Here is a 25,964-nt window from a genome sequence, read left to right on the forward strand (position 1 = left end):
GATGAAATCGCCCTATTCTTGGCCGAGTTTGCCCCTCTCTTTGCATTCACTTGTCCAATGAGATTGACCACACGTAGCCTTGAGTTTGAGCTCTCTCTTGTTGGCCTGAGGTTGACCACAGTCTCAAGGAGGGGGGTGTTTCTGCATAGGGCCAAAGTAATCCTCGGTGAAAATGAAGGTGACTTCATGTAAGTTTGGGGTGAGTATGATCTGGGGTGACGCAGCTTTGGCTTGAGGAGGTGGCTGTCTTAATGTGGACAAGAGCTGATGTGTTATGAAGATGAGATGGTTCTTGCCCAAGGGTGTGGCTAAACGGGGCAAGGCTGCCCTTCCCTGTCGGCACCATGGCCGTTGTCCTGGGATGAGGTTGCCTTCATGCTCTTCAGGGCCCCTTTGCAACGTGGAGATCAACGAGTGTGCGTCCAGCCCGTGCGGTGATGGAGGCTCCTGCGTGGATGGGGAAAATGGATTCCGCTGCCTCTGCCCTCCTGGCTCCCTGCCCCCGCTCTGCCTCCCCCCGAGCCATCCCTGTGCCCAAGAACCTTGCAGTCACGGTGTCTGCCATGATGCGCCCGGAGGGTGAGGCCTCTCCCCAGCCCCCTGACCCCTGCTGCCTCCCCGCCCACGGGCGTTCCCTGACTGCCGTCCCCTCCAGGTTCCGCTGCGTGTGTGAGCCTGGCTGGAGTGGCCCCCGATGCAGCCAGAGCCTTGCTCCCGATGCCTGTGAATCCCAGCCCTGCCGGTCTGGCGGCACCTGCACCAGTGACGGGATGGGCTTCCACTGCACCTGTCCCCCTGGTGTCCAGGGTGTGTGCCCCCACGTTCCCACCCCAGGCTCTCCCGCCCCCACTTCTTCTTGCTTGTTTCCTTTCTGCTCCACTCTCCTTCCTCTGCATTTGCCTCCTCCCCGCCTCCCCCCGCCCAGGAGCTTTGGAGGTGGGTATCAAGGTGGGGACCCTGGGGGAGATACCAGGAATCTGTCAAGACTGTCTCATTCTGCCTGCCTGCTACAGGCCGCCAGTGTGAGCTGCCGTCTCCCTGTGTCCCGAACCCCTGTGAGCATGGGGGCCACTGCGAGGCTTCCCCCGGCCAGCTGCCTGTCTGTTCCTGCTCCCCCGGCTGGCAAGGTACAGCATCTGCCTCTTCCTCTTCTTCCTCTCCTTCACCTCCTCTGCACCCCGCATACTGGCTGGTGCTGGGTCCCCAGAGGGAAACCTACCCTTGGCTCTGCCTTTTTTTTTTTTTCTTAAGATTTATTCATGAGAGACACGGAGAGAGAGGCAGAGACACAGGCAGAGGGAGAAGCAGACTCTATGCAGGGAGCCTGACGCGGGACTTGATCCCGGGTCTCCAGGATCACACCCTGGGCTGAAGGCAGCGCTAAACCACTGAGCCACTGGGCTGCCCTGGCTCTGCCTTTTGAGGGGGCTTCTTTTTAGGAAGGGAACTGAGCTGGACAGACACTTGCAGCCCGTGTGGTCGGTTCTGGAGAAGAAGGGATATGGGGGTGGGGAAGCTAGGACCCAGGCAGAGGGTTCGGGGACAGCTTCCTTGAGGGGCGGACCTCAATCAGAATGCTATGAGGGGAAGGCAGTTTTGGAACAGCATGCGCCATGTGCAAAACACCCAGAGGCAAATGACAGCATAGCTTGTCCTTGTATTTACCCACCTCAGCCTTCCGGTTCCCCCTGAGAGCCAGGTCCGCTCAGGCCTTACCCTGTACCCTCTAACCCTAGATGTTACCTTGGTCCCCATTCCCAGGTCCACGATGCCAGCAGGATGTGGATGAATGTGCTGGTCCCTCACCCTGTGGTTCCCACGGTACCTGCACCAACCTGGAGGGAAGTTTCAGCTGTACCTGCCACAGGGGGTATAGTGGTCCTTCCTGTGATCAGGACATCGACGACTGTGACCCCAGTGAGTTGAGGGGACTGTGACCCCAGTGAGTTCCGGGGGTGCTGCTTGAGACCACATGTTCATCAAGCCCATACTGTGTGCACATCACTGTGCTTTCATCTTCACTGTTCTCTTACCTCCCCCATTTTATTCTTGAAAACCACGGCCCCAAAGAGGTTAAGTGACTTGTCCAAGGTCACAAAGCAAGAGGGATGAGGTGGGATTGGAGCACAGGTCTGCCTGAAACCATAATTGCCTCTGGCAACAAGCCATAAGTTAACATTATGTGTCAAATATGACATAATAGGGCCCCAGTGAGTTCTCAAGGAGCGCTGATAGACCCATAATGCAAGCCACTTACACACTTGAAAACTTTCTAGTAGCCACAAAAAGTAAAAAAAAAAGATATATATTTAATTTAATAATATATTTTATTTAAACTAATATATAAAACTTACTTTGACTGTAATCAATATAAAATTATTTGAGATATTTTACATTCATTTTCTTTCCACACTAAGTCTTCAAAATCAGAAATCTAGTGTTTATTTTATACTTCAGCACATCCCCTTTTGGACTAGCCACATGTCAAGGGCTTAAGAGCCCCATGTGGCCCATGGCCACTATTCTGGCCAGCCTGGGTCTGGAGGAGGCCTTCTGTGCTGTGCCCAGGAATAAATAGACATAACTTAACCGCATGGGCTTGGCAGCTCAGGGGGCCTTTTGGCTCCTCTGTCTCCACCCTCCTTGCACATAGGTGAGGTTTCCAGCTAAGGGAGGGGATAAGGCCACAGAGGGGACAGAACTGGATTCCGCTGACCAAATATGCCCCTGCCCGTTAAGGCTGGTTTCCTCCCGATTCCCTTCTATGAAAGGCATGGCTGGGTCAGGTTGGGCTGATGGGGGGCCAGGTGTATGACCAGGCCTTCTCCCTTTGGACCTTAGACCCCTGCCTGAATGGTGGCTCCTGTAAGGATGGCGTGGGCTCCTTTTCCTGCTCCTGCCTCCCTGGCTTTGCTGGTCCTCGCTGTGCCCGAGATGTGGATGAGTGCCTGAGCAGCCCCTGTGGCCCGGGCACCTGCACGGACCACGTGGCCTCCTTTACCTGCACCTGCCCACCTGGTTATGGAGGCTTCCACTGTGAGCAGGACCTGCCCGACTGCAGCCCCAGGTGTGTGGGGCTGCTCCTGGGAGCTCAGGGACCCTGGTAATGGATGGGGTGTGGAACGTGAGAGGAAGTGGGGACTCTCACTCTTACTCCACCTCACAACTCTGATCCGTGATGGAGGAGTGTCCGGGAAGGGTCAGGGCATTTGTTTGGAGGTCACCTTGGGGACACTGGTCCCTAAAGGTAGGGGTAGGGCCCTCTTGACGGGAGGCTGGGCCAGAAGGTGGGGCCTGCATGGGTGTGGAGCCTGACCCACCCCTCACTTCCTCGCTTCCCCTCCAGCTCCTGCTTCCACGGCGGGACCTGCGTGGACGGTGTGAACTCGTTCAGCTGCCAGTGCCGCCCTGGCTACACGGGCGCGCACTGCCAGCACGAGGCCGACCCCTGCCTCTCTCAGCCCTGCCTGCACGGGGGAGTCTGCACCGCTGCCCACCCTGGCTACCGCTGCACCTGCCCAGAGGGCTTCACTGGCGCGCAGTGCCAGGTGGGCAGGGTCACAGGGTGGGGGGGGGGCGGGGAGAGGAATTTGGAGGGCTGCTCCGGGGTAGGGGACTGCCCTGGGGCCCTGGAGAAGCCGGGGTGCGACTCCTCGGGGGTCCTCCAGCACTGATGCTGACCGTTTCCCCCCCAGACGCTGGTAGACTGGTGCAGCCGTGCGCCCTGTCAGAACGGGGGTCGCTGTGCCCGGACCGGGGCGTCCTTCTACTGCCTTTGCCCTCCGGGGTGGAGCGGCCGCCTCTGTGACCTCCGGAGCGTGCCCTGCAGGGAGGCCGCAGCCCAGACCGGTGAGGCGGAGCGCAGAGTCGGGGTGTGGGGCTCAGGAGGGTGTGTGCGCCTGAGCTTTGTGCTACTGTGAGCTGAATAAGGCGAGACTATCGGGCAGAATGGGGTGTCTGGGTGAGCGTCTGTGGAAGTGTAACCGTGGGACAGCTGGTCAGGGCCAGGAGGGCGCTTGCCTCTGTCACCATGAGGTATCTGGGATGACGTCTGTGACGCTGTGTGTGACTGAGCTAGTGTGGGCAGTAGAGGCGTGTGTACATGCGTGCCAGTGACTGAGACTGTGCCAGTTTGGAGGGCCTTGTGACAAGCTGATGGGGTGTGCGTGAGGCCCTGGTGACTGATGCCAGCAGGGCTGTTTGGTGATGCTGAGAGTGATGGGAATATGTGCCTGACACCGCCCTCCTCTGTGCAGGGGTGCGGCTGGAAGAGCTGTGTCAGACAGGTGGGCAGTGCGTGGACAAGGACAATTCTCACTACTGCGTGTGCCCCGAAGGCCGCACGGGCAGCCACTGTGAGCAGGAGGTGGACCCCTGCTTGGCCCAGCCCTGCCAGCATGGGGGCACCTGTCAAGGCTACATGGGGGGTTATGTGTGTGAGGTAAGGGGCACCCAGAGTCGGAGACGGGAGCTAGTCATGCTGGGTGTGTCTGTACACACACTTCTGTGTGTCTGTGACCTGGTATGGGTGTGTCGCTCTCTAGGCATGTCTGGGTTTTTGCTTTTGTGTCTCTGGGTATAATCTTGTGGGTATATTTCTTGGTTGATCTGAGGGATTTTCTGCCTGTCTGGGTGTGCCTCTGTCTTCGGTTGTTTCCTGGATGTGTCTCTATCCCTTTGTGCGCCCTGACTTTTTGGGGAGGAATGCACGTGCTGGTGTCTGAGTGCATCTCTGGTTGTATGTTTCTTGGGTGTATCTGGGTACCTGATGTTTCTCCTGTGTGCCTGTCCTGTGCATTTGTGTATCTGTGTCTCTCTGCACCCGGCGTGTCTGCGACCCTCTGTGACTGGATGTGCAGGCCTCTGTGTGTTGGATGACTCTATGTCCTTTTGTACTGCGATCTCTGTGTCTTCCTGGGGAGTATCTGTGTCCCTTTGGGCTTAGAAGTCTCTGTCTCACATCACTACAGTGTCCAGCTGGCTACACTGGGGACAACTGTGAGGATGATGTGGATGAATGTGCCTCCCAGCCTTGCCAGCATGGGGGCTTCTGCATTGACCTTGTGGCCCGCTATCTCTGCTCCTGCCCCCCAGGAACACTGGGTATGCCAGGGCCAGGGTGGGGGACAGGATGGGAGGCTGGGTCCCCGTCCCCTCCTGACTGCTCCCCCATCGTCCCCTCCCCAAAGGAGTGCTCTGTGAGATTAATGAGGACGACTGTGGCCCAGGCCCACCCCTGGACGGTGGCCCCCGGTGCCTGCACAACGGTACCTGCGTAGACCTAGTGGGTGGCTTCCGCTGCACCTGTCCCCCGGGATACACCGGTCTGCGCTGTGAGGCAGACATCAATGAGTGTCGCCCGGGTGCCTGCCATGACGCACACACTCGGGACTGTCTGCAGGACCCAGGTGGGGGCTTCCGCTGCATTTGTCGTACAGGCTTCACAGGTAAGCACCGGAGAGGCGGCTGCGCGGGGATCCTGCCTGTGTTCCCGCCTTGTGGCTGACCCTCCCGCTCCTGCTTGTCTAGGTCCCCGCTGTCAGACCGTCCTGTCTCCCTGCGAGTCCCAGCCCTGCCAGCACGGAGGCCAGTGCCGTCCCAGCCCAGGCCCTGGGGGTGTGCTGACATTTACCTGTCACTGCATTCCGGTAGGTCACACGAGTGTCTCTGGGAGAGGAGTTGGGAGCGTGGCCTTGTCGGAGGATGTGGCTCTGGGGGAGACGAGGTGGAAGGGAAAGGGGTTCCTGAGAAATACTGGAAATACCTGGAGAGAGAGTGGGTTGGGGGGTGGGGGCGCGCAGTGGAGTTTGGAGGCTGGGCCTCCTGGGGAAGGCAGGGCTCATCTGCAAGGGGGGGGGCTTCCAGTGGGCGGGGGAGAGGTTGGGGGGACCCGGGACCCGGGAGAGGGAGAGGGAGGCTCAACCTTCTCAAGCCTTGACCCCCCAACCCGCCTCTCTTTGCCCAACCGGACCAGCCGTTCTGGGGCGCGCGCTGCGAGCGGGTGGCGCGCTCCTGCCGCGAGCTGCAGTGCCCGGCGGGCGTCCCGTGCCAGCAGACGGTGCGCGGGCCGCGCTGCGCCTGTGCCCCCGGCCTGTCGGGGCCCGCCTGCCGGGGCGCGCGGGGGTCGCCGCCCGGGGCCGCCAACGCCAGCTGCGTGGCCTCGCCGTGCCTGCACGGGGGCTCCTGCCGCCCCGCGCCTCTCGCACCCTTCTTCCGCTGCGCGTGCGCGCCGGGCTGGGCCGGACCGCGCTGCGAGGCGCCCGCGGCGGCGGCGCCGGAGGCCCCCGAGGAGCCGCTGTGCCCGAGCGCCGCCTGCGAGGCCAAGAGCGGGGACCGGCGCTGCGACCGCGAGTGCAACAGCCCGGGCTGCGGCTGGGACGGCGGCGACTGCTCGCTGAGCGTGGGCGACCCCTGGCGGCAGTGCGCGGCGCTGCAGTGCTGGCGCCTCTTCAACAACAGCCGCTGCGACCCCGCCTGCAGCTCGCCCGCCTGCCTCTACGACAACTTCGACTGCCGCGCGGGTGGCCGCGAGCGCGCCTGCAAGTGAGCCCCTCGTCCGTGGCCGTGGCCGGTCTGTGTCCGTCCATCTGTCCATCCGTGGGTCCTGCCTGCCTGTCTTTCTGCCTGTGCCCTCCATCGGTCTATCCCTATGACCTGTTTGTCCAACTCTGGACTTTGTCTGTCCATGCATGCATTGCTTTCGACCCTCCATACACCCAAACGTCTGTCTACACTTCTTTTAAAAAATTTTTTAATGAAGCTGCCCTCCATAATGTAAATAAAAAAAAATTTTTTTTTAGGAGCATCTGAGGTGGGGGGGGGGGGTTCAGTTGGTTAAGCGGCTGCCTTCGGCTCAGGTCATGATCCTCCGCTCCTCAGATTCGAACTCTGAATCCAGCCTCCCGCGCAGCACAGAGTCTGCTTCTCCGTCTCCCTCTGCCCCTTTCAAATAGTTAAATTAAACCTTTCAAAAAAAGTTTAAAATAGGGCAGCCTGGGTGGCTCAGCGGTTTACCGCCACCTTCTGCCCAGGGTGTGATCCTGGAGACCCTGGATCGAGTCCCACATCGGGTTCCCTGTGTGGAGCCTGCTTCTCCCTCCGCCTGTGTCTCTGCCTCTCTCTCTCTGTGTGTCTCATGGATAAATAAATAAAATCTTAAAAATTTTTTTATATAAAAAAATTAAAAATTATTTATTTATTTGAGAGAGAGGACACAGCAGGGGAAGGTGCAGAGGGAGAGGGAGAAGCAGCTTCCCTGTTGAGCAGGGAGCCCAACTCGAGGCTGGATCTCAAGACCCTGGGATCATGACCTGAGCTGAAGACAGATGCATAACCAACTGAGCCAGTCAGGCACCACCCCCTCCTTTTTAAAGATTTTGTCCATTCATTTGAAAAGGGAGAGAGAGCGAGAGAGTGAGAGAGCACAGGCTAGGGGAGGGGCAGAGGGAGAGGGAGAAGCAAGTTCCCTGCTGAGTGGGGAGCCTGACTTGGGGCTCAATCCCAGGACCCTGAGATCATGACCTGAGCCAAAGACGGACGCTTAACTGACTGAGCCACCCAGGCATCACTGTCTGCATCTCATCTGGTCCATCCTTGGACCTCATCTGTCCATCCATCTGTCTATCTGTATGCTGGTCTATGAGCCTCATCTGTCCATTCCTCTGTACCTCTTCATCCGTGTTCATCCACGTGCCTCTTCCATCCTTCTGTCTCCTCACCCCTTCTGCCTCTCTGTGTGCCCGTTCATCTGTCCATGTCCCTGCCTGCCTATTCCTGCCCATCTCCTGCCCCTCTCCATGTATTCATGAGTGCTGTCTTTCTGTCCCATGAATTCCATCTGCCCATCTCTGTGCTCCGCCGCTTCTGTCCCTCTGTCTGCCTAGAAGTCTTCCCTCACTGTCAACTCCCTGTCTTTATTACCTGCACTTTCCTCCTCACTCACTCTGCTCCAAACACCCTTGCTTCTGCCACTTTTCAGATACCCTATGCCTGGCCGCACCTCAGGGTCTTTGCACAGCACTGGCTGTTCCCTCTGCCTGGAATCCTCTTCCCTCAGGAAGCCACATGGCTCCTCCCTCACCCCCTTCAAGCCTTTGCTTAAACAGCGGCTCCTCAGCAAGCTCCTCCTTGGCCACCCCCAGTACTGCACCTGCTTTATTTTTCTCCTTAGCATTTAATTCTGCATAGCTCCGTGTGTGTTTATATTTAGCTTCTACTGAGTGTAATTGGAACGCTGTGTATTCTGCTCATTCATCTCTTTTAAGGTCTGTCTCTGCCCCCCGGAAGGCCTGGGCAAGGATTTGTGTCTGAGCCATCTCCTGGATGCCTACGGCAGCATCCAACACATAGCACGCATCTGTCTGTATTTATTTATTGATAGTTACTGAAGGAATGGCTGGATTTGCAGAAAGCCTGACACCTGTCAGACACATTCTAGCCCTCTGCTCTCACCGCCTGCCCCATTGTGTCCCTGAAGTCTGGGTGCTCTCGTGTGTGTGTGTGTGTGTGTGTGCGCGCGCGCGCGTGCAGGGGTATTAGATGAACCCTGAGCCTACTCCTCTCCTCCCCCAGCCCAGTGTACGAGAAGTACTGTGCAGACCACTTTGCGGATGGCCGCTGCGACCAGGGCTGCAATACCGAGGAGTGCGGCTGGGATGGACTGGACTGTGCGGGCGAGGTGCCGGCCCTGCTGGCCCGCGGTGTGCTGGTGGTCACCGTGCTGCTGCCGCCTGAGGAGCTGCTGCGGTCCAGCGCCGACTTCCTGCAGCGGCTCAGCAGCATCCTGCGCACGTCGCTGCGCTTCCGCCTGGATGAGCACGGCCAGGCCATGGTCTTCCCTTACCACCGGCCGGGTCCTGGCTCCGAGTCCCGGAACCGGCGGGAGCTGGCCCCGGAGGTGATCGGGTGAGTGCTCCACCCTGGAGGAGCCCCGACGGTCCTTGAGGCGCTGATCTGGGAGGCGAGGGGCACTGTCGCTCAGGTCTTGTGTGTCTCACTTCCCTTAACCTCTTGGAGAGCCTGCTTGGCGATGCAACCAGCACAGACCAGCACATCCCCAGCTCCAGTGCCTTTGACAGTTTGGGGCTGGGTCATTCTTTGCGGTGGGGGGTTGGCTTGTGCACTGTAGGATGCTCAGCAGCAGCATGCTTGGCCTGGCTACCTGCATACCCACTGTATGCAGGTAGCCTCCCCACCCACCACCCACCCCAAGATGTGACAACCCAAAATGCCTCCAAATATTGACAAAGATCCCTTGGTTAGCAGAGTGGTTAAGGGCATGTGTAATTTTTGTTTTCTGTTTTTTAAGATTTTACTTATTTATTTGAGAGAGAGAGTGCGAGAGAGCACAAGCAGGGGGAGCGGCAGAGAGAGAGGGAGAAGCAGACTCCCTGATGAGTAGGGATCTGATGGCGGGGCTTGATCCCAGGCTCATGACCTGAGCCAAAGGCAGTTGTTTAACCAGCTGAGCCACCCAGGTGCCCTTGTTTTTTGTTTTTTAAAAATGGAAAACAGAACTTTCCTGATGGTGGCCTGGGAGAGAGGCCAGAAGAGAGGCGTGGCCTCTGAGCAGGGAGGGGGCCCCTGACAGAGGAGGACTGGATTCCAGGGATGGAGGGGGGCTCTGACTGGATGCAGCTGGGACAGGGGACGTGGAGTCCGGTGGCTGCTGTGCCAGTCCCTGGGTGCGGTGATGGAGTCGCTTGGGTGGAGGGGTGGGTGGTGTCTCAATCGAGATAAGGACACAAGGTGATAAACAGGGGTTACTTTCAGGCTTGCAGAATCTGAGGGGTCTGGGGGTATCGTGGAGCCCCCACCCACTCCAGGAGACAGCCAGAGGCTGAAGACTCAGGAAAGACAAAAGGATATTGAAGCCATGGGAGGGACTCAAAGAAATGGGGATAGAAGGATCTGGGGACGCTGAGATCTCAGGATTGGTTGAGGGAGATCAGCTCAGAAAAGAGGAGATGGAGCAGCCAGAGAGATAGGAAGAGAACCGGGACATGTGATGCTAGAGATCTCAAGGCAAGAGGGAGTTTGCAGGGGTGCCTGGGTGGCTCAGGAGTGGAGTGCCTGCCTTCGGCTCTGGTTGTGATCCTGGGGTCCTGGGATCGAGTCCGGCATCGGGATCCCCAAAGGGAGCTTGCTTCTCCCTCTGCCTGTGTCTCTGCCTCCCTCGATGTGTTTCTCATGAATAAATAAATAAAATCTTAAAAAAAAAAAAGGGAGTTTGGAGAGCCAGAGATGGGGATTCAGCTATATGTGCCATGTGGAAGGGGCGCTCTGGGGAGAGAGGGAATGAGGGAAGCAGGATGGGGCGGGGAGCAGCTGAGGCAGGATGTAGGCTCAGTCTAGCCTCACTGTGATCCCTCAGGGAGCTCTAGAGTGCGAATAGCACCCCAGAGTCAGTCCCCACCTTGAGACAGGAGGGCCACCTTTGTACACCCTGTATCAGCCTAAGGGCTGTCACCTCCCAACTGAAGAGCTGAGGTCAGTTTTCTGGAGAAGAGGCGGTGTCAGCTGTTAGAAGCTAGAGACCTGGGGGGGCCAGGGGCATCCACTAGAGATGTTGGCATGAAGACAGTGGCCCCTGGATTCATGGCTGGGGGGCCCCTGGTGGCCACAGCAAGACTGGTTTTGGGGCATGATGGGTTTGGATGCCAGACTGAGGGTGCCAGGACCCTGACAACTTGGTGAGTGGAGATGGCTTTTCTGAGGCCCAGGGATGGGGCTCCGTGCCTGGCTCTCAGCAGGTGCGCCCCATTGAACCTGCCTGCCCTTCCCTCGTGTCCCTGAAGCTCCGTGGTGATGCTGGAGATTGACAACCGGCTGTGCCTGCAGTCGCCGGAGAATGACCACTGCTTCCCCGATGCCCAGAGCGCGGCCGACTACCTGGGAGCGCTGTCGGCGGTGGAGCGCCTTGACTTCCCGTACCCGCTGCGGGCTGTGCGCGGTGAGGCCTGGCCCGGTGGGTGACGAGGGTGGAGCGGGGGCTCCGCGTCGGAGGGGGCGCCCTGGCCTGTGGTTGAAGCCCCCCCGGCTTCCCGCCCGCAGGGGAGCCCCTGGAGCCGCCGGAGCCCAGCGTGCCGTTGCTTCCCCTGCTGGCTGCGAGCGCCGTCTTCCTGCTGGTCATCCTCGTCCTGGGGGTCATGGTGGCCCGGCGCAAGCGGGAGCACAGCACCCTCTGGTTCCCCGAGGGCTTCGCGCTCCACAAGGACGTGGCTGCTGGTCACAAGGGCCGGCGGGAGCCCGTGGGCCAGGATGCGCTGGGCATGAAGTAAGGACCCTGCGCTCCCCGTGCCTGACTGGGGGGGCCTCGGGAGCCCTTGAGCCCACTTTGACCAGACTCCGACCTCTCATCCCGAGCAGACCCTAACTTCACACTCCAGCCTGGCCCCCAGTGCTCATCCCTTTGACCACTGACTGACTCCATGATCCCCGGGGAGCACCCCGGACTCGTGACCCCCCTGACCCCATTTCCTGTTTCTCCGTTCCCCTGACTCAAATCCTACTCTCACCCCACCCTGCCCCTGCCCCGATCCTGGCCTCTCCGACTTCACCTTGATACATTTGTTCCCACATGACTGTTGGCCTCATGGTCTGCACCTCAACCCCTCACTGACCACCCCTGACCCTATCCTCTCTGACCCCCTGGCACCACCTCTGGCTCTAACTCACCCTGACCTTTGACCCAACTCTGACCTTCTTTCCACCCCAACTCAATGTTCATTCTCCATGATCCTCAATTCTGGCCCTGGCCCTGGGCCTTACCTCCAACTTCCTGACGTGTCCTGCAAGACTTCCAACCCCACCCTGACCTAACCCCTGAATTTACCCCTCTCCTGTGACCCCATGACTTCCCAACTCCTCAACACAACCTCCTTGATCCTGGCTGCATCTCTCACCATCCTCCTGACTCCTGATGTCATCTCCTAGAATCCCTGCTATATGCCTATGACCCTCATCTATCCCATAGCCCACTATGCTGACCACTGACCCCATTACTGTCCCTTCTGCAATTCTACCTTCAGACCCTGGCTGCCACCCATCATAACCTTTGACTATGCTCCCTCTGACCTTGACTTCATCCCCCACCCCCTTATTGGATCCTGTGGCTTAACCCTGTCCCCTGTGCCTACTGACCTAGGACCCCAGAACCCAACCCCACACCCAGACCTGGCCTCTGGGAGCTCTTCTCTGACCCCACCCCACATCCTCCTTCCAGGCTGCACAGCTTCATTGTCTCCCCTCCCCTGCCCTCCTTCCCACTGTCTTCACAGGAACATGGCCAAGAGCGAGAGTCTGATGGGGGATGTGGCCACAGACTGGATGGACACGGAATGCCCAGAGGCTAAGCGGCTAAAGGTTGTGCCCCTTTCTCTGACCTGTGCCCTCAGGGTCCTGGGTGGGAGCCCCGATGGTCAGTGGGAGAGTCAGGGGAAATCTGTTCTCCCTGGCTCTGGGGAATAGTCATGGCACCCACTCCATCCTGCCCCTCTCTAACGGGGCCCCTGCTCCTAGGCCAGGGGGAAGTCTTCCTGGAGGGGAGCCTGTGGCCCAGACAGTGACTCTGCTTTCTCTCTCCTGGGTCCCCCTCGGTTCTGTGTCCCTGGGCTGAAAGTGCTCCTAGCTGCTTTTATCTTTTATTTAAAAAGATTTTTTTTAAAGATTTATTTATGAGAGACACACATAGGCATTTATTTATTTATTTATTATATCTCATTTATTTATGAGAGGCAGAGACATAGGCAGAAGGAGAAGCAGGCTCCCCATAGGGAGCCTGATGTGGTGCTTGATCCTGGATCCCAGGATCACATCCTGAGCTGAAGGCAGACGCTCAACTGCTGAGCCACCCGGGCGTCTCAAGATTTATTTATTTATTCCTGAGAGGCACAGAGAGAGGCAGAGACACAGGCAGAGGGAGAAACAGGCTCCCCGTGGGGAGCCTGATGTGGGAGTCAATCCCAGGACTGGGGATCACGACCTGAGCCAAGGGCAGATGCTCAACCACTGAGCCATCCAGGTGCCCCAACTAGCTGTTTTTAAACCCCATGTCCTCTGCTGGGGCCCCACCACTGGGCTCTGTCTTCATCAGCTTGGACTGCCATTATGAAATACCACAGGCTGGGGGGATTTTAACAACAGCTACCTATTTTCTCACAGTTCTGTGGGCTGGAAGGCCAAGATTGACATGGTGGCAGGGTAGGTTCTTGGTGAGGGCACTCTCCCTGGCTTGCTGACAGCCACCTTGTCCATGTGTCCTCACAGGGCATTCCTCCGTGTGCCTGCAAGGGGAGAGCTCTGGTGTTTCTTCCTTTGCTTACAAGGATATCAGTCCAGTTGCATTAGGGCCTCACCCTTACGCCCTAGTTTCACCTTAATTACCTCCTTAAAAATCCTGTGTCCAAATATAGTCATGTTGGAGGGTTAGGGCTTCAATGTATGACTTGGGGGAGCACAGTTCTGTCCGTAACAGGTTCCTGCTAGCATTCCTTTATACTTGCTACATGTCTTGAACACACACGAGCATCTTATTTCATCTTTATGATGACCCTATAAAGCAGCTATTAATAACCACCTCAGTTCTCAGCTGCCTCTCCCTGCCTAGAGGCAGTTCTCAGCCTGCCTCTCCCCTTTATTTATTAGAGGGAGAGAGAAAGCGTGAGTGAGGGAGGAGCAGAGGATATATGTCCATATACCCACGCTGAACGTGGAGCCTGCCTGGGGCTCAATCTCACCACCTGGAGGTCATGACCTGAGCCGAAACCAAGAATCTGACACTTAACCCACTGAGCCACCCAGGTGCCTCCTGCCAGTGCCGCCCCCTCCCCCCACCGCCTAGATTTTAATGTTTTTGAAATGGAGACATCTATTACAATGGACACCTGAAGAAATCTGTTCACTTCAGGCTTTTCTTTTTCTTTTTCATCCCGAAGTGGGTATTAAGTAGATAGCGAAATATGTTTTTGATGGCATTTTAGCATTGCAGGATGACAGCATTATCCTGGTTTTGCTAATGAGGGGCTCCGAGCTCTAGTGTGATTTGCCAGCTGATGGACAGCTAACCAGGAGGGTCAGGGAGGCTGGGACAGCTGTCCATCACCTGGCTCTCCCCTTTCATGAAATTCTATTCTCTACCTGGGTCCTTAAACTCAGGTCTGGCTTGATCAGGCTGTGTTTGGTGCCTGAAGGCTCTTAAATGTCCTGGCAGGCTAGTTAAGGATACCCTGTCCTATTTTCACAACATCACTGTGCCTTTTGGACTGTGAGCCTGAAATTTATCAAGCTCCTGCCAGGGGCCCAGGTGCTATGTGAAGGTAAACTGATCCATTTGTGTTTGACTCTTCTGTCCTGATGCCTTGTGTTCACGTTCACGGTCCTGGATAGGAGTCCCACAAGGTACCCAGAGCATCTCCCTGCTTCTTTCTCTCCCTCTCACACATTCAAACCCTTGTCTCAGATTAAAATTGATCCACGAGGGACCCTCCTGCTCCCCCACCCCCACATTTCTTTTACCACTGATCTATAGTTTCCAAAATACAAGTTTTGCAATCCTTCTGTTAAATTTAATTCTTTTTTTTTTTTAAGATTTTATTTATTCATGGGAGACACACACAGAGAGAGAGGCAGAGACACAGGCAGAGGGAGAAGCAGGCTCCATGCAGGGAACCAGACGTGGGACTCGATCCCAGGTCTCCAGGATCAGGCCCTGGGCTGAAGGTGGCGCTGAAGCGCTGAGCCACCGGGGCTGCCCCTGTTAAATTTAATTCTAAATGTTTTATTCTTCTTGATACTGTTGTCATGGGTTGTTTTTTTAAATTTCATTTTTGGTGTGTTATGTCTAGTGTGTAGACAGGTGTGTGCTGACAGGTGCTCTGCTCTGTGTCTCTTCCTTGATCACCCACTGTGGGTTCCTAGCCCTCCCCACTTCCAGCCCAGATTAAAATCCCAGTTCTTCCTTTTATGAATTCTCTGAGCTCCAGTATATCAATTTCCTGTTTCCACATGTATAAGAGAAGCAGGATATTCATGGTTTCTTGGAGGCTGTGAATGTATCTCCATGAGAGGAACCTGTGAGGGAGGCCAGACTGTCCCTCTGTCTTTCTCCTGGCCTTTTGTGAGAACCCTGGTTCTTGTGTCTCCAGGTAGAGGAGCCCAGCGTGGGGGCCGAGGATGCTGTGGATTGCCGCCAGTGGACTCAGCACCACCTGGTTGCTGCCGACATCCGTGTGGCACCAGCCATGGCATTGACACCCCCACAGGGCGACGTAGATGCTGATGGCATGGATGTCAATGTGCGCGGCCCAGGTCAGTGATGGTGCCTCCCCGCCAAGGATGTCCCTTCCCTGTCCTACTTGTGAAAGGTTGCATCTGGGTCTGTGTTCTAGGGAGGGTTGGGTGTGTCCATCTGTCCTGTGGGGCTGTGTGTCAATCAGGACTCTTGGTTGTAAGTGTTAATAGCCCAACTCAAACTAGTTGAAGTAAAACAAGGGATTTAGTGGCTCTTGTAACTGGAACGATCATGGATAGTTGGGTCTGGGACTCCCCGCCTCGTGGCTCCAGCTGAGGGAGGCTTTCTCCTGGGGTCCGATAGCACAGGCCTGCCCAGCCTTATAAAACCTTTATTACCGGCTGCCCAGCCGAAGTCTCAGGATGAGTTCTGATTGAATGGACTAGAATCACATGCCCATCCCTCAACTAATCAGTGTGACCTGGGGGCTGGAATATGCAGATTGACTGTAGGCCAGGGCTCGGTCTATGGCCTCTCCTCCAGCCAGGGACTGGGTTTCACTCTCCCCCGGCTTGAGGCTTGAGGATGGGAAACGGGGTGCATGTGGCTTCCTAAGGAAACAAGGGCAAATGCTCACCCGAGGGTAGTGGATCACATTATTTGGATCCTCCTGGATCCGTCTTTGTCACATTTCAGGATATTCCTCCCCCAGCTCACTTCGTTTTTGTTCCAAATGGCCTGCACCTGTGATTCTCGTTTGACATTCCTCAGGGTCCCTGGGTCTGGGATCTTATCTCCCAGAGGTGGCTCTTAACCAGTGTGAAAGGCACAGCTCAGCCTCCAGAGTCCCCCTTCAGAATCAGCCTGGGAATTTGCCTGAACTTGAACCCTTGCTCCTTCCTCCCTTGTCCTGTATTTCCTGTTGCCTTAGGAGCTCTTCTGTGACAAATCACCTGCCCATGAACCCTCATTCTGGGCTGGCTTCTGGGCTACCTAACCAGATGTGTGTGTGTGTGTGTGTGTGTGTGTGTGTGTGTGTATTCCCTGGACAGGCCCCTCCCCATGCCCCCTTGTGACATGCTCCTGGTTCCCTGCAGATGGCTTCACCCCACTGATGCTGGCCTCCTTTTGTGGGGGGGCCCTGGAACCAATGCCCACTGAGGAGGACGAGGCGGAGGACACGTCAGCCAGCATCATCTCAGACCTGATCTGCCAGGGAGCCCAGCTCGGGGCACGGACGGACCGCACAGGCGAGACGGCCCTGCACCTGGCTGCCCGTTACGCCCGGGCCGATGCAGCCAAGCGGCTGCTGGATGCTGGGGCAGACACCAATGCCCAGGACCACTCAGGGCGCACTCCTTTGCACACTGCTGTCACCGCGGATGCCCAGGGTGTGTTCCAGGTGAGATGGATCTGCCTCTTTGGACTTTGGAGCTGGCACAGGCATCACACAGACCTAGGTTTGAGCCCTGGTCCTGCAAAATAGAGCTTTATTTTTCTCATTTGTTAAATGGGCTGGCAGGTAGCTGCTTCCTGAACTTCATGAAGTCTAGGGGATGTGGGGGGTTGGGGAACTCAGGGGATTTAGAGATGCTCCTGGTCCCTCTGTTTTTGCCATGACCCTCTCTTCTAGATTCTCATCCGGAACCGCTCCACAGACCTGGATGCCCGCATGGCAGATGGCTCAACGGCGTTAATCCTGGCAGCCCGCCTGGCAGTGGAGGGCATGGTGGAAGAGCTCATTGCCAGCCATGCTGATGTTAATGCTGTGGATGAGCTTGGTAAGCTGTGGGGAGTAGCAGTGGGTGGAGGCTGAGAGAGCGGGCCCCATCTATCTTGTATGGTATGTGAATTACGTGAATTATCTTGAGACCCAATCACTGAAACTCATGCACATGTAACGGGCACGGACTTCGACATGGACTTATACTCACATACTTCTTTAAAGTTTTATTTTATGGCATCCACTAGCCCATATGGACACCTTAGTGACTTAGAAAAGGGTGGCCCTCCCCAAGACGCTTCATTTCCATCTACTTTGTTAGAAGAACCTACTCTGCTGCCCTCTGCTGGACAGCTGGCATAATATGTTTGCAAATTGGCCAAATCCACATGTGATCTACCTCCCTCTGGAGGTGGCTTGCTTGCCCAGGTCCCGACCCGCGCAGATTCACAGCAACCTGCCCTCATCTCCAGAGGACCTCACGTAGCTGCAGGCACACTCAGATGCTCCATCTCATGAGGAAGGTGTTCTCAGTCTCTGTACCTTGTACACTTGGGGATGGATGATTCTTCGTGTGGAGGGCTGTCCTTGCAATGTAGGATATTTAGTAGCATCCCTGACTCTGACTCACTAGACACCATCAGTGCCCCATTCCCTAGTTGTGACAACCCAAAATGTCTTTAGACACTGGCAAATGCCCCTGGGTGAGGGGATCACCCCAGTTGAGAACTGTGGCTCTGGTGACTGCTGTCCAATAGAAAGTTCCTTGATGATGGAAATATTCTTGGTCTGTGTTGCCCAATGTTGTGGCTGCTGGCCACACGTGGTGGCTTTTGAGCACTTGAAATGTGGCTAGGGGGAATGGAGAGCTAAATGTCTTGCTTGATTTTTGTTTTGCCTGCTTTTTTGTTAAAAAGCTTTATTTAGGGGGATCCCTGGGTGGCTCAGCGGTTTGGCGCCTGCCTTTGGCCCAGGGTGCGGTCCTGGAGTCCCGGGATCGAGTCCCACGTCGGGCTCCCAGCATGGAGCCTGCTTCTCCCTCCTTCTGTGTCTCTGCCTCTCTCTCTCTCTAGATCTATCTTGATAAATAAATAAATAAATAAATAAATCTTTAAAAAAAGTTTTGTTTAGGTATAATTCACATACTATGCAATTTAGCCATAAAAAAATAAAATCCAATGGTTTTTATTTTTTAAATTTATTAAAAAAAAAGATTTTATTTATTTATTCATGAAAGACACAGAGAGAGAATGAGAGAGGGGCAGAGACACAGGCAGAGGGAGAAGCAGGCTCCATGCCGGGAGCCCATGTGGGATTCGATCCCGGGACTCCAGGGTCACGCCCTAGGCTGGAGGCAGGCGCTAAACTACTGAGTCACTCAGGGATCCCTATATATAGTTTATAATTAGTTCTCCCATTTTGTAGGATTTCTTTTCACTTAGAAGTACAAACATTTTAATTTTGATGATGTCCAATTTATCTATTTCTGTTGTTATTGGTGCTTGTTTTTTGGTATCATATCTGAGAATCCTTTGCCTAATTCAAGGTCATGAAGTTTTACTCTTACGTTTTCCTCTTTGGAAATAGTTTGAGCTTTTACATTTAGGTCTCTGATTCATCTTGAGTTAATTTTTGTCTTCGGTGTGAAGTAGGGATCTAACTTCATTCTTTTGCATGTGGAGATCCAGTTGTCCCAGCACCATTTGTTGAGAAGGCTATGCTTTCCCCATTAACTGGTCTTGGCACCTATATTGTTTAGTTTAAATTAATTTAAATCTAAAGAGCAATATGGGACTGGTGGCTACTGCACTGGACAAGCACAGGTCTAGCTACAATCAGTACCCTACATTGTACCCCCTGTGTATGGACAGTCACACACTGTAGGTCCCTTTGACAGAGAGAGGCATTCCACAGGTCTGCACCATACATGGACCCAAACACATGTTCAGAGGCTTGTGGCAGTTCACCCTCCCAACCCCCCATCCCCGTCCCAGGCCATATTCTAGATACTTCCTGTCCCCCTGCCATGGGACCTAGCAAATGAACGTGGTCCTAACCCTGGCATCCCCGCTTTCCCACCCAGGGAAATCAGCCTTACACTGGGCTGCAGCTGTCAACAATGTGGAGGCCACCTTGGCCCTGCTCAAAAATGGAGCCAACAAAGACATGCAGGATAGCAAGGTAAGCCCCAGCCCTTGACCCACCAGACAGCCCTGGCACACCCCCTAAATGTGGCAAAGAGCAGGGTGGGGTAGGTTAGTGGGGGCATTCATCCTGCCTGCAGGCAGGTTTCAGGGGTAGGATTTGGACTGAATAGTCACCAACTGTGGATCAGAGGAGAAAGCGTGCGGTATGTGGTAGTTGCTATGTGACTTCGGGCAAATTGCTTAACGTCTCTGAACCTCAGTGTCCTCATTTGTGAAATGGGAAAGCACCAGTACCCACCTCACTTTTGTCACCTGAGGATTCAGTGAGATCATGCATTTGAAAAATGCTTAGCAAATCTGTAGCAGAAGGTAACTGTTAGGATCTTTGTTTTAAAACCCTTGCAAGATGAAATTACTCTCTTCATTTTATAAATGGGAAGAGTGAGGCTCAGAGGAGCACAGGAGTGGATTCTCATCCTTATCTCATATTCTAGTATTTTATTCATTATGGATTTTTTGGCAATAATCACAATTTAAAAAGTAATGCATTAAAATATCATTTATTTTGGTGATTGGCTTTTGATGCCCCTTCCGTTTTGTGCCTAAGGCGAATGCCTCACTTTCCTTACTCTAGTCCTGTCTCTGGGGCATGGTGCTTAGTAGGTGCTGGATGAAAGTGCTTTAAAAGAAAGAACTTGCTCGGTTTCCCTCAGCAGAGCTGGGATTCCAACCAAGTCTGTTGGGCTGGAGGGTATGAATTCTTAGCTTTTAGGGTCCAGCAGAGGCTAGGGGCCTCTGAGACCCTGGCCAGGACTTGGTCCTGGCTCTTGGCATGCTGACACCTGGTGGGTTCTGTGCCCCCCTCCCCGTCAGGAGGAAACTCCACTGTTTCTGGCCGCCCGAGAGGGCAGCTACGAGGCTGCCAAGCTGCTTCTGGACCACTTTGCCAACCGTGAGATCACAGACCACCTGGACAGGCTGCCACGGGATGTGGCCCAGGAGCGGCTGCACCAGGACATCGTGCGCCTGCTGGACCAGCCCAGTGGGCCCCGTAGCCCTCACGGCCCGCATGGCCTGGGGCCCCTCCTCTGCCCACCTGGGGCCTTCCTCCCCGGCCTCAAGGTGGCACAGTCCGGAGGCAAGAAGAGCCGGAGGCCACCGGGGAAGGCGGGGCTGGGGCCGCAGGGCGCCCGGGGCCGGGGCAAGAAGCTGACCCTGGCCTGCCCGGGTCCCCTGGCCGAGAGCTCGGTCACGCTGTCCCCCGTGGACTCGCTGGACTCCCCGCGGCCCTTTGGGGGCCCCCCTGCGTCTCCCGGCGGCTTCTCCCTCGAGGGGCCCTACGCGGCGGCCACCGCCACAGCCGTGTCCCTGGCGCAGCTGGGCGGCGCGGCCCGGGGGGGTCTGGGGCGCCAGCCGCCGGGGGGCTGCGTGCTTAGCTTGGGTCTGCTGAACCCTGTGGCCGTTCCCCTCGACTGGGCCCGGCTGCCTCCGCCTGCCCCTCCGGGCCCCTCGTTCCTGCTGCCGCTGGCGCCGGGCCCCCAGCTGCTGAACCCCGGGACCCCCGTGTCCCCCCAGGAGCGGCCCCCGCCATACCTGGCGGCCCCGGGGCACGGCGAGGAGTACCCGGCGGCCGGCGCCCACGGCAGCCCCCCCAAGGCCCGCTTCCTGAGGGTCCCGAGCGAGCACCCTTACCTGACCCCGTCCCCCGAGTCCCCCGAGCACTGGGCCAGCCCCTCGCCCCCGTCCCTGTCGGACTGGTCGGACTCCACGCCCAGCCCAGCCACCACCACCGGGCCCGCGGCCGCAGCCGCAGGGGCGCTGGCGGCCCAGCCGCTCCCCCTGGCCGTCCCGGGCCCCCTAGCTCAGGCCCAGACCCAGCTGGGGCCCCAGCCCGAAGTCACCCCCAAGAGGCAGGTGTTGGCCTGAAAGCTCTTCAGTTCCTGGATTTTGGGGGGCTGAACAGACATCACATCCTGACTCTCTCCCCTTTTCTTGTTAGACCTTTCCATTCTCTTCTCCCTCCCCGCCCCCAAGCTGACTGAGATAGGTCACCAGCCTAGGCGTTCAGTTCTCCTTTATTTATAGGGGTGTGGGCTGACCCCACCCTCTGGGCCTTGTGATGAGCCTGGGACCTCCTCCTGCACCCCCACCCCCCTTCCCTATTCTTCCTTCCTTCCTGCCTCCTCTGGTCTCTCTCCTTACACTCTGACACGAGTGGATTATTATTATTTTTTTTTTACATTTTGTATAGAAACAAATTCATTTAAGCAAACTTATTATTATTATTATTTTTTACAAAATATATATATGGAGACACTCCCTGCCCCTGCAAACCCCCCAGTGCCCCCGTGGGGCTGAGTCTGTGGGCCCATTCGGCCAAGCTGGATTCTGTGTACCGAGTACACAGGCATGACCAGGATCCTGTGTACCGAGTACACAACCCTGGTGTGTACCAAGTAGGCACCCTTGGGCGCACCCTCCGGGGCAGGGGTTGGGTGAGACTTGGGAGCCTCTTTCCTATCCCACCTCCCTCACTTCACTGCATTCCAGATGGAACTTGTTCTATAGCTTTGCTGGGGAAAGGGCCCTTTTGGCCCAGAGAGCCCACCCCAGGTTCCCCCACCCTAGAGCCTGGGCTACTCCCTTTGGGGGAACTGGGTGGGGATGGCTGGTGAGAACACGAGGACCAGGGGAGATATGTGCGGTTCACTTTGTCTCCCTGTAAATATGGGACTGCAGGGAGAGAGGGAGCTGCCTGGGTGGCACCCCTCCTCCTGGTACTCCCCTGGCCCAGCCCCGGGGCAGAATAGAAGTTATTTTTAGGCTATTTTTGTAATGTGGCTTCTGGTCACAATCCCTGTGTAGCTAAATTCCCCAGCCTTGCATTGTACAGCCCCCACTCCCCTCACCACCTAATAAAGGATTAGTTAACACTCAGTGTCATTGGCCTGTGTCTAGGTAAGGTGGGGGGTGCTACTGGTGGGCTTTCCCTATATCTCCAGGGCCAATGTGTGAGCTCCCATCCTGGGGTGAACCCATTTAGCTTGCCAGCCCACTCCTGCCTCCTCTTTTGGCAGATGACTCCACTGATTGGCTCAAAGGTGGCCACCTGACTCAAGGTGAGCCAATCAGAGTCCCTTGCTCCAGAAGTTCTTTCAGAGATGCTAAGAAAGCTGTGGGTTGTTGGAACTTCTAAGGCCAAGGGCAGATGGAGAAGTATGGGTGGCCAGTATGGGGTGGTGGGTACTGATGTGTAAACAGCAGAAGAAAGGAGCTGATATGCAGGGAAAACCAGAGATGAGTGCTGAGATGGCTCCAGTGATTTGGAGGTGGAATCTCAGTTCCAGATGGAGTATCAATTCCAGTTAATTGAGCATGGATTCCATTGACGTCACCAGGTATTTATTTATTGCCTCCTAAGTGCCCAATGCTGGTTCTGCATGACTCTCACCTCTACCTCATGCCTCCTTAGGGTTCTGGAGACAAGGCTGCACCGTGGAATAAATAAATACTCCCCTACACATACCAGCTTGGATGGGTTTCTGGGTCTTGCAACCAACTGTGTCCCCAAACAAGGTTGTGTTTACACTGGGACCCTCCAGGAAAGGAGAATGGGATAATGTCCAATGATTTCTCCTGTCATTTTGTCATTGGCCAGGTCCCTTCTCTGTCTCCACACTGATCTTGTTTGTTGGTTCTTGAATTTGGCCGAGAAAGAATTCAGAGCTAAGCTCTCAAGCAAGAGTTTGATAGTTTAGAAAGTATGCTCTCAAGATGGGGGCGCTGGCAGGTCCAGAGGTGGCAACTCTGTGTGTGTGTGTGTGTGTGTATCAGGGTTGTCTTGCTTTTTATACTTGCATGGGTTATGGGTTGTCGCTAGGGCCATCTTCCTCTCTTTCTCTCTCTGGTTTCCAGAGTTTGGCTCTACTTTACAGTACAGAAATCATTTGGAGCCATCTGGAGACATCACTGAAGTGGAGGCTCTGTCAATACTACATCAAGGCTTGGTCCGTGGAGGAAGACACACCGGGATACAAAAAGCTTCTCCGCTTACCTGCTTTATAATAAGTTTCTTTCCCCTTTGCTCTCATCAATTTTATAAGATTAAAACATGGCACACAGCTAGGGCGGTCTCTGACTGGGGTTGCCTCCCATCATCTGAGGGCCTCCTCCTAGTGATCAGGAGGGGGAGTTTGCAGGCCCCTTGTGGTCCTTGCGGAACTGTCCAGGCAGCCCTCCCCTTCCCGCAGGGGTCCAAACTGCAATGTAAATGTATTATCATGAAGCTAGAGGTTACTGGAGGGCAGCAGTTGTAGGGAAGACTGCATGCGCATGCATGCGTATCCCCTCCACGGCACCCAGCCTGCCCCCCCTACCAGGCTTTCTCTGCTGTTTGGGACTTGGTTTCGCCCTTTTGATCAGTTGGAAAGCATTTGTTCCCTTCTCACATCTAGCTAACTGCTTACTCTATCAATTTGGAGTGCTCTTGGTTGCAAGTGACACAAAAACCTACTCAATTGGCTTAAAGAGAAAAGGAATTTTATCAGCTCATATAACTAAAGAGGACCAGCTTCAGGGGAGATTTGATCTAGTAGCTCAAATGAAGTGAACAAGGGCTGAATTTCTCTTATCTCTCCACCTTCTTCTCAGGCATCAGTTTCACCCTCAAGCTCCAACATAGGACCCAACCAACCTAACCTCTCTTCCACCCCACACAGCTTCTCCCCTCCTGTGTTAGCAAAGCAAGTGCAAAGATCAGAGACTATATTGCACTTTCCAGAGAATTGAGAAGCTTCTAGTTTTTAAAAAGATTTTATTTATTTATTTATTTATTTATTTATTTATTTGAGAGAGAAAAAGAGCACAGTGGGGGGCTGGAGGGTCAGAGGGAGAGAGGAAAGCCGACTAGCTGCTGAGAAGGGGACCTGACTTGGGGTTCTGCCCCAGGACCCAGAGATCATGATCTGAGCCAAAGGCAAGTGCTTAACTGACTGAGCCACCCAGGCACCCCGAGAAAATCTCTAGTTTTGAGGTTGATTTTGTATTGGCCCCAATTGGATCATATATCTGTCCTCTGACTTAGAGTTTCTCAACATTGGCAGTATTGACATTTGGGGCCAGATCATTCTTTACAATGGGGGCTGTCCTGTGCATTACAAAATGTTTAACAGCACCCCATTCTCCACCACTAGATGCCAGCAGCACCCCTTCTTCCACCGGGACAATGGAAAATGTCTCCAGGCTTGGCCAGTTGTCCCCTGGGAGTGGAGGGAATTGTTTTTGAGCACCACTGCACTAACCGGTCACTATGACAATGGGATATGGGATGTGCTGATTTCTTAAAACAATCAGTCTCTGCTCTGAAAGTGGGAGGTGGGTGGGGGGGTAAATTTAGGGACAATCAGGTTTGTAGAAGTAGGCCTTCTTGTGGAAGCAACTAATAAATATTCACTCCACCTCCTCTCCTTTGACTAAGTCTTTGGAGATGGAACAATCTCTTTCATTGTTGTCTTTTTTTTTTTTTTATTTGACAGAGAGAGAGGGCACAAGCAGGGAGAGGGGAAGAGGGAGAGAGAAAGAAGCAGACTCCCCACTGAGCAGGGAGCCTGATGTGGGGCTCAATCCCAAGACCCTGGAATCGTGACCTGAGCTCAAGGCAGACACTTAACTGTCTAAGCCACCCAAGTTCCCCTATTTCATTGTTGTTTTAAATTTATTTTATGTATGTTCATCTCTCCTCTACGTGCTTGTTGGGCACCTATTGCATGCCAAATTCTGGACTAGTTTTTGGGAGTAGAATGGTAAATTACATGGCTCACTCTCTGCTCTTATGGAATTTCAGGTGAGTTAGGGGATGTATAGTGGGTATGCCACTATGTCCCTTTGGATCGTACCATTCCAGATGTTGACAGAGTCTGAGAACCCCTAAAACTTTTTACCTGGAGGCTTTCTCTTATGTAGGCAGGAATGGACCTCAAGAATAAGGGGTGGATGGGAGTTGATGGATAAATACCCCAGTTTCCTTGCTCCTCTGTGGGAAAAATTCAGAGGTGTGTTCCACAGATTCAGAGGATGTCCATTAGGATTGAGCCCCATTGCGCATGGTAGCAACTTACTCTTCCTCACTGAGACTTTCTGGGATGTTTCTTTTTGGAATATTCATACTGGATCTTTCTGGAATAATCTTTCAAATACATTCTTTACACTGGAATCCTTGGTTCAAGAGAGGTCCATCTTAGCTGAGTGTATGAGTTGACTCAGGGAGAGGGACCAAAATACCTGTTGGGGTGCAAGCAAGTTTGGGTATCCTTCTTGAGTGCTACTCAAAGGAGGAGAAAAGGGGATCCCTGGGTGGCGCAGCGGTTTGGCGCCTGCCTTTGGCCCAGGGCGCGATCCTGGAGACCCGGGATCGAATCCCACATCAGGCTCCCGGTGCATGGACCCTGCTTCTCCCTCTGCCTATGTCTCTGCCTCTCTCTCTCTCTCTCTCTCTGTGACTATCATAAATAAATAAAAATTAAAAAAAAAACAAAAAACAAAAACAAAGGAAGAGAAAGTCCTTTTCTCCACCCACTTTACCTACTTTATCATGCAGTCTTGACTTTATATAAACAGGGCACTGGAGATGCTTGTCCCACAAGGGGGAACATACTTGCATGTCTTGTGGAGCCAACTTTTTGTAAGTATATGTGAGAATTCTCTGCTCTGGGGGCTCCCTGGAATAGTTGGGGGAAAGGTGACACGTGGGAGAACAGGAAGTCTGCTCACTGACTCAATGAGCTAGTGGGATTCAAAGATTCATGTCCATGTGACTTCACTGGTACTCACAAGATTCAGAGATATTTGTATTCATTATTCTCTTTTC

General features: G+C 54.7%; 1 protein-coding gene and 2 long non-coding RNA genes across 4 annotated transcripts in view; 1 reads left to right on the forward strand and 2 right to left on the reverse strand.

Moving 5' to 3' along the window:
- NOTCH3 (notch receptor 3) overlaps nucleotides 1-22,036 on the forward strand; it is a 32,985-nt gene extending 10,949 nt beyond the window's left edge. The window contains exons 13-33 of the mRNA XM_072786941.1: nucleotides 387-579; nucleotides 656-807; nucleotides 1,014-1,127; nucleotides 1,762-1,917; nucleotides 2,842-3,067; nucleotides 3,347-3,548; nucleotides 3,696-3,849; nucleotides 4,257-4,441; nucleotides 4,971-5,103; nucleotides 5,190-5,447; nucleotides 5,530-5,648; nucleotides 5,975-6,543; nucleotides 8,572-8,904; nucleotides 10,797-10,951; nucleotides 11,053-11,275; nucleotides 12,279-12,363; nucleotides 15,144-15,306; nucleotides 16,327-16,631; nucleotides 16,863-17,010; nucleotides 19,036-19,133; nucleotides 19,973-22,036. Of these exons, the coding sequence (XP_072643042.1) occupies nucleotides 387-579; nucleotides 656-807; nucleotides 1,014-1,127; nucleotides 1,762-1,917; nucleotides 2,842-3,067; nucleotides 3,347-3,548; nucleotides 3,696-3,849; nucleotides 4,257-4,441; nucleotides 4,971-5,103; nucleotides 5,190-5,447; nucleotides 5,530-5,648; nucleotides 5,975-6,543; nucleotides 8,572-8,904; nucleotides 10,797-10,951; nucleotides 11,053-11,275; nucleotides 12,279-12,363; nucleotides 15,144-15,306; nucleotides 16,327-16,631; nucleotides 16,863-17,010; nucleotides 19,036-19,133; nucleotides 19,973-21,025 (5,024 nt within the window). The 3' untranslated portion in view covers nucleotides 21,026-22,036. The remainder of the gene's footprint in view (nucleotides 1-386; nucleotides 580-655; nucleotides 808-1,013; nucleotides 1,128-1,761; nucleotides 1,918-2,841; nucleotides 3,068-3,346; nucleotides 3,549-3,695; nucleotides 3,850-4,256; nucleotides 4,442-4,970; nucleotides 5,104-5,189; nucleotides 5,448-5,529; nucleotides 5,649-5,974; nucleotides 6,544-8,571; nucleotides 8,905-10,796; nucleotides 10,952-11,052; nucleotides 11,276-12,278; nucleotides 12,364-15,143; nucleotides 15,307-16,326; nucleotides 16,632-16,862; nucleotides 17,011-19,035; nucleotides 19,134-19,972) is intronic.
- Nucleotides 80-2,243, reverse strand: LOC140610647 (uncharacterized). Its single transcript, XR_012012228.1, has 2 exons — nucleotides 1,859-2,243; nucleotides 80-447 (listed from the first exon to the last, which is right to left on the reverse strand). It is a non-coding gene; the product is annotated as an uncharacterized lncRNA (long non-coding RNA).
- On the reverse strand, nucleotides 2,309-5,978 carry LOC140610646 (uncharacterized). 2 transcript variants are annotated; one of them, XR_012012226.1, is made up of 4 exons: nucleotides 5,924-5,978; nucleotides 5,633-5,764; nucleotides 5,272-5,331; nucleotides 2,309-3,823 (listed from the first exon to the last, which is right to left on the reverse strand). It is a non-coding gene; the product is annotated as an uncharacterized lncRNA (long non-coding RNA). The 2 variants fall into 2 exon arrangements; XR_012012225.1 differs by lacking the exon at nucleotides 5,924-5,978 and having other exon boundaries at nucleotides 5,633-5,906.
- Nucleotides 22,037-25,964: the final 3,928 nt, after the last annotated feature.

This window comes from Canis lupus, chromosome 19, assembly GCF_048164855.1.
Source record: "Canis lupus baileyi chromosome 19, mCanLup2.hap1, whole genome shotgun sequence".
Lineage (NCBI taxonomy): Eukaryota > Metazoa > Chordata > Mammalia > Carnivora > Canidae > Canis > Canis lupus.